The sequence below is a fragment of the Pyxicephalus adspersus genome, chromosome 11, assembly GCF_032062135.1.
Source record: "Pyxicephalus adspersus chromosome 11, UCB_Pads_2.0, whole genome shotgun sequence".
Lineage (NCBI taxonomy): Eukaryota > Metazoa > Chordata > Amphibia > Anura > Pyxicephalidae > Pyxicephalus > Pyxicephalus adspersus.
The window spans coordinates 23,115,756-23,126,846 of record NC_092868.1 but is presented as its reverse complement, the minus strand read 5'-3'; the positions used below and the strand labels follow the sequence as shown (position 1 = coordinate 23,126,846).

General features: G+C 36.2%; 1 protein-coding gene across 2 annotated transcripts in view; it reads left to right on the top strand.

Annotated features, from left to right (window-relative positions):
• Positions 1-7,887, top strand: part of CPT1C (carnitine palmitoyltransferase 1C) — a 76,857-nt gene extending 68,970 nt beyond the window's left edge. For both annotated transcript variants that reach the window (XM_072426212.1, XM_072426211.1), the window contains exons 18-19: positions 3,581-3,673; positions 4,535-7,887. In XM_072426212.1, the coding sequence (XP_072282313.1) occupies positions 3,581-3,673; positions 4,535-4,612 (171 nt within the window). In that variant the 3' untranslated portion in view covers positions 4,613-7,887. The remainder of the gene's footprint in view (positions 1-3,580; positions 3,674-4,534) is intronic.
• Positions 7,888-11,091: the final 3,204 nt, after the last annotated feature.

The window sequence follows — 11,091 nt, the reverse complement described above, 5'->3', positions numbered from 1 at the left end:
TTCTCTCGAGTTACTGGATATGACTATTTCTGTAAAATTGTATGCCTTTTCACGCTTTTATTTGCTTTTGCCATCTGTATACACTGGTTTGAGTTCTGTAATTGTCTGTTTTTATTGGTTGCTAAAAAAAAAAAAAAAAGGACCTCAACTGGTAACAATAGACACAGTGCACAGGTAAATACATATATGTCCAAAGAAGGGGATATGTTTGGTTAGGAAATAGTAAAAAAAAAACTATGCTGAAAGTAGATTTATTATTATTAAATGGTATTTATATATCGCCAACATATTACGCAGTGCTGTACATTAAATAGGGGATGCAAATTACAGATACAGACAGTGACACAGGAAGGAGAGAGGACCCAGCCCAGAATAGCTTACAATCTACTCAATTTAACCTTCAAATTTATGTAATAGTATTTAGGTGGAAAGGTACTTTACCACTGTGCAGATTACTTTTTAGTTACGTTTTAGCAAAGAATATACTATTTTTTCCAAAAACAGTGTGTAGATAGATAGATAGATAGATAAAGGGGTAAATATGTATTAAACAAATCAAAGTTTTTCTCAGTAAATATTATTCTAATTGGGCTATTGATATGAAATGTCTGTACCAACCCAAGTAATCCACACATACAAAGAAATCAAAACAAATATGTCTATAAATTGTTATTTGTAAGAAAATGAAATGCCACAGGGAATGTGAAATCCTGAAGAAAAGGAGGTGCAAAAACGCATGGAAAGCCAGGAACCTTGCTGAAATCTGTCAGTATTTAGAAAGCAATCTGCCATCTATCAGTGCAAATTATTATCGGCTGGTTTAGTCCTCATTGATAGCTATAAAAAGGTTCCTCGTTACCAAAGTATCGCACAAGAAGCATCTCATATTGGGTAAGAGAAAAGAGTTCTCTCAAGAACTTTGAAACCTTATTGTTGCAAAACATACTGATGAATATTCCAGTGAGTAGCATTGAGGCCATAATCCAGAAGTGGAAAGAACATAATTTTACCCACGACCAGGTGCTCTTGCAAGAGTTCTGACAAAGGAGTCAAAAGAATAACCAGAAGAGTTGTCCAAAAGCCAAGGATCACTTGTGGGGAGCTTCAGAAAAACCTGAAACTAGCAGGTACAGTTATTTTGAAGGAAAAACGATAAGTAATACACTCAACCAACATGGCCTCTATGCACGCTCACCGCACAAGACTCCACTGCTAAAGAAAAAGCATGCTGTAGCTCACTTAAAGTTTGCTGCTCATCGTTTGGAGCCAGTGAAATATTGGGAGACTATAGTCTGGTCAGAAAAGACTAAAATTGAACTCTTTGGATGTCATCTCCTAAACCATTTGCTCTCAATTGGTTTCAGAGAAAGAAAATAAAGCTGTTAGAATTGCTCAGTCAATCACCCAGACTCAAATCCAATTGTAAATCTATGGAATGAACTCAAGATCAGAGTTCATAGAGGAGGCGCCCAAACCCTTCAAATTTTGATCGCCGTTTGTGTGGAAGAATGGGCAAAATTATACTCGACCAATGCACGCGTCTATTTTCTTCATACAGGAAGCTTCTTGAAGGGGTCTTCACCAACAAAAGGCCTTTTTATAAAGTATTATAAAAATTCAATTAAGGTTGTTCAATACTTATTCCCTGTGACATTCCTTTTTATTATACATAACTTCATTTATGGACATATTTGTTTTGTTTTCCTTGTATGTGTGGAATACTTGGGTTGTTACTGATTTCTGGTGTAAATTTCATGTCCGTAGCCCCCTGCAGGAAACACATAGATACCTAAACACAATCCCCATAGATCGTCAAATAGAACATCAGATGTAGAATAGAAATTTACCTCTCATATGTCCTAGTAAATGGTCATGAAATGCACATGGTAGGACAAGGTATCCAAGGAGGGTAAACGCTATTAAATAGATAAATATTTGGTAAATAGGTGTAAATTGCAAAGATATTGGTATAAAAGACTCACAGGAAGAAAATGGACTTGATACCTGGGCACCTATTTAATCTATGCTATCCCTGCTGTGTCTCGGAAAAGAATTAATTTTAAACCACCCCCACCCTCGCCTGTCAGATGATGTCACAGGCGCATTCACGTCAGCTCCTAAACTGTCAGACAGCCAGTCTTTTTTTTTTTTTTTTTGTGCATCAGCTTCTCAACTGACACCCTGTGCAATGTGTGCACATCAGCTTCTGAACTGTAAGATAGCCAATGCAGTGGCACAGCATCACACAGGAAGGGGTTGCTAAAAACAATAATTTATATAGACAACTGCTACTGTACAGCCTGGTAAAACAAGCTATTCCTTTATAACCTGCAATAAATAGGTAGTTCAAACATTGCAAAAAAATTTTAAACCATATACATATGTTTAATGCCTCATACGTCCATGTCCGTACAAGGCATTAAATAAATCATGAATTATAGTTACCATATAACATACACCATAACATATTAAATACATATAACATAAGTTTATATATACCCATTTGTTAAACATAATTTCAGTACAGTATCTGACTTTACTGTAAAGACCCTCTCAGTGCTGCCATAGATATTGGAAATTGAGGTGTGTGCCAAGGCCAGAATATATTTCAATCACTAGGATGTAAAACTCGCAGTAGACTGGGGGCAAAATTATTTATGTGAACGTGGCATTTGGGATGTAAAGATTAGGATATGGTGCAGGTTGCAGTGCCAGATGTTTTCATAAGGTGGTGCCAAAACTTTGTAAAGTGAATCTGTGCTTGGTCTATGTAGGTCATAATAGCAGGTACGTCTAGCGGCCACCAACCAAGCTGAATTTGGTTCATTCCACCCCCAGCCTGCCCAGCATCCAGGCATGGAGAGTTGACTTGAAGCTTACACGGGGCTAAGACCTCTGTAGGACTCTCTCTAGGACTGTTGAAGATGCTACCTTACCTTCACGTGGGGTGAAGTACTTTTATATACTTCTTTGCTCTTTGTGGCCTAAAAAATATGCAAGGATTGAATGGAGTATGTGCAGCTGGGAAACGTGATTGTTTAGTAAACAGTTATTTTACCGCTAGGCAAAGCACAGGTTCCCTTAATGACACTAGTTCTCATCTTGAATAAATGTCCTCTTCATTAAACATTCAATTACCTGTCTGTAATTTAAAGATACTTTCTGGTTACTGGTTTCCAGCAATAAATTATTACATTACCATTTGTCTTTTTATATTATTTAGATTATGGCTAAGTATTGAAATTCTAGAATGAGCATAACATTTTTTTAAAATGTTAGCAGTGGTTGTTTTTTATCGGGAGGCTTAGAATGGCAATTTTAGCTGTGACCCTATAAAACAAGACCTATTATGTTATATTTTAAGGAAACACTGTTGGGAATTTTTCATTTTAAGGGAACGCTGTTGAGGATTTTTCATTTTAAAGAAGGTCAGTTGCTGTTCTAGGATACTGTTTTACTGTATTCAGGTTAGCCAGAACTTATCATTTACTTTCATTTCTCTATTTATGTGTACTAAATGAGTTACAGGAAGCTGTGTTTCCCGCATTCAATGTCTCTACCTCTTTCCTGTTTTTTTTAGGTGGCTGACGATGGATATGGGGTTTCCTACATTATAGTTGGTGAAAATCTGATCAACTTTCATCTGTCCTGCAAGTTCTCCAGTCATGAGACAGTAAGTGTATTGAACCTTTCCCTTATAGTTTTAATTATTCATTTATGAAGGATGTTCCAGAAGTTCCCAGTCATACTTAGGAGTAACTACCGGTAGTTTAAAAAGTCCAGTCAAGTTCACAGGCTTTCCTTTAAATATTGCAATTGCAAGATAGAGCAGGATTTTCAGAAGTTCTCTGGGCAGAAAGGTAGACTTTTTCCAGTCATTCTGAAATGTGCAAATTCACTCTAGATATTCAGGGGGTTGTCTCATTCCATTAAGTTTAGAGGGTGTGAGTAGACTGCAGAGTAACTATAAAACATAAAGACAGTAATCCCTGGTCTGCAGAATATTTTCCCTTAACCTAATCATGTTAAATGTACTGTGCCCATGACACCAAACACTTCAGCCTCTTTAAAGTGTTTATATAGGAGAGCTGTGTAACTTTTTTTGATGGTTTGGGATGATCACAAGAGGCTGTGTTTAACAATGTGTCAGTAAAAAACCACCACACTATCCACCACTACTAGAAGTTAAAGAACTTCTGCTCCCAGATTAGTTTTTCAGCAGGGCTGCATCTGATTTTTCACTTCCCAGGTCTGCCCACCTGTGGTGGCTCTCAGGAGGAACTTCGATTCTGCCTTTTAGTTTAGTGAGTTTGTGAGTATACGACAATGTGGGTAGGCATTCAACCAAGCTGGAAAGATCCCACTGCTTGAGTCACCTAAAGATTTAAAAAGTCACCAGTCACCTGCACACCAAACTTCACCACTGACTCAAATATTGGGGTTGCTTAACCTTTTTGTTGCACAATATTCTGTTAGTTTTAAAACCTTCTGAAATCTTTGGTTTGGCATTAATTTCTTTATTCTTTCTTTGCAGGATTCCCACCGATTTGGCAAGCACATTCGAGAATCTCTGCTTGACATTCTGAGCCTGTTCAAGCTGGAAAATAAGTAGAATCTTTTTTTTTCCCATCCTGCCAGCCTTTCAAATTTCTAAAAGTTATCATCTAGGAGCAAAACAATTCAAACAAATTGCTTCCAAATATAGGGACTATTGTCAATAACCTGAACTGCATGAGTACCTTCTAACACTGCCTTACATGCAAGATCGTACATGTATTCAATTAGCAGTACAATCCAAATGGAAAAACAATCTGTCACAAATTAAAAATTTTAAAGTTTTCTGTATACAAGGAACAATGTGCTCATATAATTCAGAGAGACCTCGTGTTAAATGTTTTACACAAGCATACTTGTGATAATTGATGTAAAACATGCAATGTGAACAAGCATCTTGCTTAAGAAGCTGGAGATGGGATGAGTTCTGTGCGTGAGCTGGTGCCTTATATATTCTGTGTACGTTAATAGCTTATTATAGTGAAGTGTAAAGCAATGCAATGCAATATTTTTTCTAGTTCTCATACCTGCTAAATGTGTTTGAGCCACTCTTAAAGCATCAACAATTGTTTCCTGTGATTTTTAAAAAAATTTTTTATATACTTTGCTGTTATATACTTTAATGCTGTTGTAACTTAACTGGTGTTTGACTGACCATACCAAATTTTTTTACTTTGTACATAATTGTGTTTTTCCTTTCTGTTATTCATATTAATCCACATCACTCTATAGACCTAATCTTAAAGCTGGACTTAGGTGATTCCAACCAAAACTAATATATTCCTGGCAGAAATATTTAGGGCTCAGTTGATTCAGAAGCCTGCATCCATAATATGTACTTGTTTAACCCAAAAACATTTATTTTCAGGTAGATCACTCCTTTAAATGAAATTAAAAATATTATCACTATAGACATTTGTTAATACTAGTGACTTGCCTGACCAAAAAAAGATATACAAGTTTGGTAAAGTTGAGTCCACATAATATACAAAGATTGTGACTAATTCTGCCCACCAAAAGTAAATTTATAATAAAAAAAAAATCAGCAAAATATATTTATAATGGGTAAAGCATGTGAGTGGAGCTGTGAAATCCAAAGTAGCAATATAACCACCAGGGCCATCATAAAGGAACTATTAAATGGAATATTGTTGGACCAATATTTATAAATGATGATTATGGTAATATCCTTACTTTTACAAGCCTATCTGTAACTGTTTATGGGACATACTTGAGCACATTTCATAACGGGTATAAAACAAAGATCTTATTTTCAGACTTTCTTTAAGGAAGTGTGGAAAAATTACTTCAGCTGCCAGTGGCTCCTAATTAGTAGGTATGGCTAGGTAAATACCTGATTTACCACTCTTGGTTTCCCCCCAACAAGTAGTATGTAGTAGTATGCTAATATGGACTAGCTTCCTTGGCTAAGAGACCCCTCCTTTGAAAACTTTATTTCTGATCTTTCACTTTCCTGGGCAGCTTCAGTGACCCATTACAAAGCTTTCAAGGGTAATATTTACATATTTAAGTTGGGTAATATTCACATACTCTTGTAACCTAGAATTTGGGGCACTTCAGGCTTTGAAGTAGGAAACTGTACTGATATTCCTTAAGTTATCTTACTATGTGGAGCCAATGTCAGATGAGGCAGGTTTTGTCTGTCAGGTTCACTTTAAGGGTTGTGGATACAGATATAAATATTACTTGGCTTATTCAGTACAGCAGTGCATTGTGTAATAAAGTGTAGCAGTACATTGTTACCAAACAAACTTTATTTTACTAAAGTTTAGTAAATGAAAGAGGTTCATTTGCTTCTGTTTATTGCACTTTGCGTGTTATGGTTTGCTATATAGTAAGTCTAGTTATGTACCTAAATTCCAATGCAATCTTTTTTGCATATTTTTTATTTGTGTATTTTTAGTTTATAAATATCAGCACTATTTTATTTCTGTTACTTGTTAGATTATATATTTCTCATTGACATGATTTATACTGCAGTGTGTTTAGCAACTTTCTTTTCTGCAATTTTGGTAATGTTTTATCAATGCTGTTATTAAGTTATCAGAAATGTTATCAAATTTATGAAGCATAAAAGGCTAGCCCCATAGATTAATAAGTGATATGTGGTACTTGCTGATCCTATGTAAACACAATAATATCCGCATTCATAAATTTGGTATACCACATGACCAAAGTCTGGCTGCAGCTTAAAGAAGAGAGAAAAGGACCCTGTTTTTTGTGTGCTGTATTGTAAGAGTAAAAACTGAAAGACAACTATATATTAATACATACATACTGTGACTGTTTAACTACTAAGAGCCAGGGTTAACATACATATACACTGTCGTGGGAGCATTTTTCAGGCTGTCATTTTTTATATCTTTTTGAAGTTTGTTTGCTACCTGTTTAGCTGTTTATGTATAATCAAATCCAAATATTAGGTATCAGACATTTCACGTCAGATCTTCCAGACTGCCACCTACACACACCCACACACCTACCTACACACCTGTCATTTGTAATGGCTGACAGTGCTGAGCAATCTGCCAGTAGTATGAATGAACAAATGTATTTTACAAAATGAAAAAAAACAAAACAAATTCATTATATAGTAAAACAGTTTGTGACCGCTGCAGGAAAACCAGATAGAGATTATAGTTCAAGGAAGAGGCAAAAAATTAAAACAAAAACTATATTATTTATGTGTTATTGTTTACCAAAGTATTTGATTTATAAAAGCTTGAACTAATGACAGGGTATCTTCGGAGGACATATTAAAAAAAAAAAAAAAAAAACCTTGCCCCCTTAATAAACTAAGTGTGCCCTCCCAACTCCACAGATCCTTACTTGTCAGCAGCTTTACATGCTGTTTTCCATTGCTTTCAGGGAGATAGTAGAAAACATACTAAAATAACAAAAGATGTCTTATATTTTTACAGCATTAGCAAAACACTTTGTATCATAGTAATATTTACACTTCTAAACCTTTCCTATAACAAAATATATTTTGTTTGTGGCCCACTTCTTATTTCCTGTCAATTAATTTTGGCCACCAATATGCTACATATATGCATATATACTAAATTCATTAAACACAATGTTTACTAAGCTGATTGCTCTTCCAAATAATCTATGGATAGGTTTCTAGTCAACACAAAGTTCCTTAATATGTTTATTAGCCACAATTAGCCTTTTTTGTTATTTTCTTTCTTTATGATGATAGTTGCATTTATTGTTAAAAAGTTTGTATATCTTTTTTTCTTGCCAATATCAATGCAATTTCAAATTGGGACGGACTTGAGGGCAATAAAAAGCCAATATTTAAATCTTGCTGCCTGTCTTATTCTTTTTTTTGTCAGCTTGATGGGAAGATCTGTGATTATAGATTAAGATATTTTACTGAAAAATCCTAGAATTTTACATTCTAAGCCAGACAGAGCTTGACTGAGCTAACAATCAAAATCGACCACATATTGGAGGTGATGGTTGTGTGATGGTTGTCCAATGGATCACAGAAAATTTTCAAAAAAAATTTGTCAATTTAAAAAAGAAAAAAAAAAGAGAATGGTGGTGGACTTGGAAAAGGGTAAAAAGAAAACGTCATCCTTAGTTTGATTGTCATGTTTTTACTGTCTGGTCCTTAGGTGTTGGTATTTGGTTCCATCAGATGGTACATGTGGCTTACCTCTAAGCTAACCAACCTATAGGTTGCTATTCCTCTAACAATTGTGGACAGAGTGCTGGCTGAATTGAGTCATTGGTGGCAGCGTGCCTGTTCCTTAAATGCTGTGGGAGGCAAGGGGGAGCAGACAAACCTAATTCAAGCTAAGCCTGCTTAGCCACACTACAAATCCATCTCTTAGGGGTCACACTGATCTATCTATACCCCCAGGAAATTGAAGGGTAAAAACTAAAAAGAAGTAAACTCCAGCAGGGAAGACAGTATCTGATCCTATGCCATCTTTGGCAGAGGTAAAACTTATATTTAACTCCCTCAATATCCTTGGATCATGATGGCTTTATTTCTGGTTTGCGTCCTCTTAAATCTGCATATATTTACTACTGACAAGGCACTGGATCATTCTGTTAAGGCCCCAAAAGTTGGCTTCACCAAGTCCTGTTGTGTTGAGTATCACCTCACAAATTTCTAAGTTGATAAGATAATTAATGTATGTGAGATAAAATGGTATCCAGTCTCTTTTCCTATAGAACTATCTTTTCTGATCCCGGAACTTATACTTTACAGTGAATTCTGTGTGCCATTTTTAACTAAAGCAGCAGATACAGTGATCTTAGATTCAAGCAGTCTAGGGACAAGTTTAGTTTCAGATTTAGAGTAAGTAAAAGACTCTGTCTGCTGTTCTCAGATACCCAGGCACAGGAAATCCATTAATCTTTACCAGTAGTTTCTAATGGTGTGGCATACCTTGTGGATGCAGCAGTGGGGGCAGCCAGAGGAGTGCAAAACCCAATGCTTTCATCAACATTAATAAGAGAGCTTTTTGGCTTAAGGCCAGGGAAACAATTCTGAGGAAAATTCCCTCCTGCAAAGGCCTTTGTAACCAGTAGAGTAAGACCCAGCCTAGTAACAGAAGTGGTAACAAGAACCAAGGACTGTTGAAGAAAAAGAAAGGGAACGGACTCTTTTTTTTTTTCATTTTTTCATCTAATTTTTTGTTTTGTTTTTTGAGCATTGGAAGGCTATTACAGAGAGTGTATTTGGAAAAAGAGGAAGTTGTAACATTCCTATGATCTTTGAGTTACTTCAACCTACTGTAGAGAAAAGCTTGAGCTCTTCCTAAGGTAGCTCTAAGGTAGTTCATTGCTTCAATGATCATCAATATTCTGTGCAGCTCTGTCTAAAGTAAAGTAAAAAAAAAACTCAATTATCCTCAGATCCCTTGATCCCGTCAGAGAGGTCTTTGGGTCCAGTGCTGTCCTGCTATACGTCTTTGTCCTGGCGCCACCATCTTCGTCCTTCTTTTTCTGCCTTCTGGTTAAGTCATCCGCTATTGCACTGCGCAGGCTGGAGATCAGCTGAAAATAACCTGCTGTAAAGGAGAGGGGGGGGTGTGGAAATCTTTTATGTACTTTTTTCCCCTTACCTGTACTAAAATGTCAACAGTTTCAACATTATAGAGAGGTTAAATACACTTTTATTAATTTTATTGTGCCCTTTTGTTTACCTATTTATCAATCCTCAATTATCTGTCAACTGTCCCAGAAGGCAGTAGTTTCAATAAGTTCAATATTTCTAAATATCCTCCAGGCAACCTGTAAACCAGTGGTGGTAAAATTGGTAAATATAAGGGTCTGATGATAGATCCAAAATGATGCTTAATTTGAATGTTTTTTTTTTATAAATTTTTTTTATAATTTTATTTTTTATTCAGTGAATAGTCATACATACTAGCTTTGAACATTAAAACATACAGATTATCAACATAGTTACTATTAACAGATAAAACAGAATGACTGAACACAGGCAATTGTTTATTAACAAAAACAACTAAAAGAGAGAGATAGAAAAATAGAATCGAATTAAAGGAAGAGGGGGAGGGAAAGGAGGGGGAGGGGCACGGCATTGCAGGCCAGGTTAAATAGTGGCCAAATTTAACATAGTAGGGAACTTATAACAATAAATCCAAGAACAGCCTCTGTATTTAAAACAGATCCTCGGCATTATCAGCCTCACTGTAGACTGAAAGGTATGCTTGGGTAGTGGTATATTGTATCCAAAAGAATTTGAATGGTTTTACACATTACAATACAATCATTCCTTCATTTTGAATAAACAGCTATACATGAGGCATCTAGGGAGCAATGTGTATGAGCAGGAAATAGCTCATCAACGGACATAAACAATGATCTTGGGTAAGCAATTGTTACTGCCCAAAAATCTATGGAGGGTGATCAGACCATTTCAAAACAATTTGGAATCCATTATTCTGGAGGGAAAAAGATTTTTCACAAGTGTATTTAGACTGTATCTCCAACTTTATGGGTTTCAGATGATAAGTGGTAAAGTTTATGACAAAAGGATTACAAAAAAAAAAGAAGTATGGCTTGTTTGGTAGGGTTTCCAGGTTCTCTCCAAAGAACATTGCAAACGTCTGCAACAAGTTTGCAAAGTTGCATCTGCACAAAGGCAGCATATCCTTACCAACACCCTCAACTGTCAAGCAGTCAAGCCTTTTAAGTCCATTAGCCATTGATTTAGTATGTTGGGTCAACTTTATACCACTGCAACCCAGGAATAGGAATTCCTCTGTCTTCATAAGTTTCCCTACCTTACCGCAGTCTGTGCTTACTGCAAAGCAAAGTCTTTGTGGTCATCAGTACATAATGAATCAGGAAAAGCTGCAGGAAACTCAATGCATCTCCTTAACCACCTTGCCGTTAAGCCCGACCTTCGTTCGGGCACAAAAAAATTGCAAGGATGGTTAACCCCGAGATTTTTCCCATCCTTACTTACCTGGTCCCCCTGTGCTCATCCAGGGTCGTTTTCGTATTCCAGCGTCGTCCTCCGTCCAG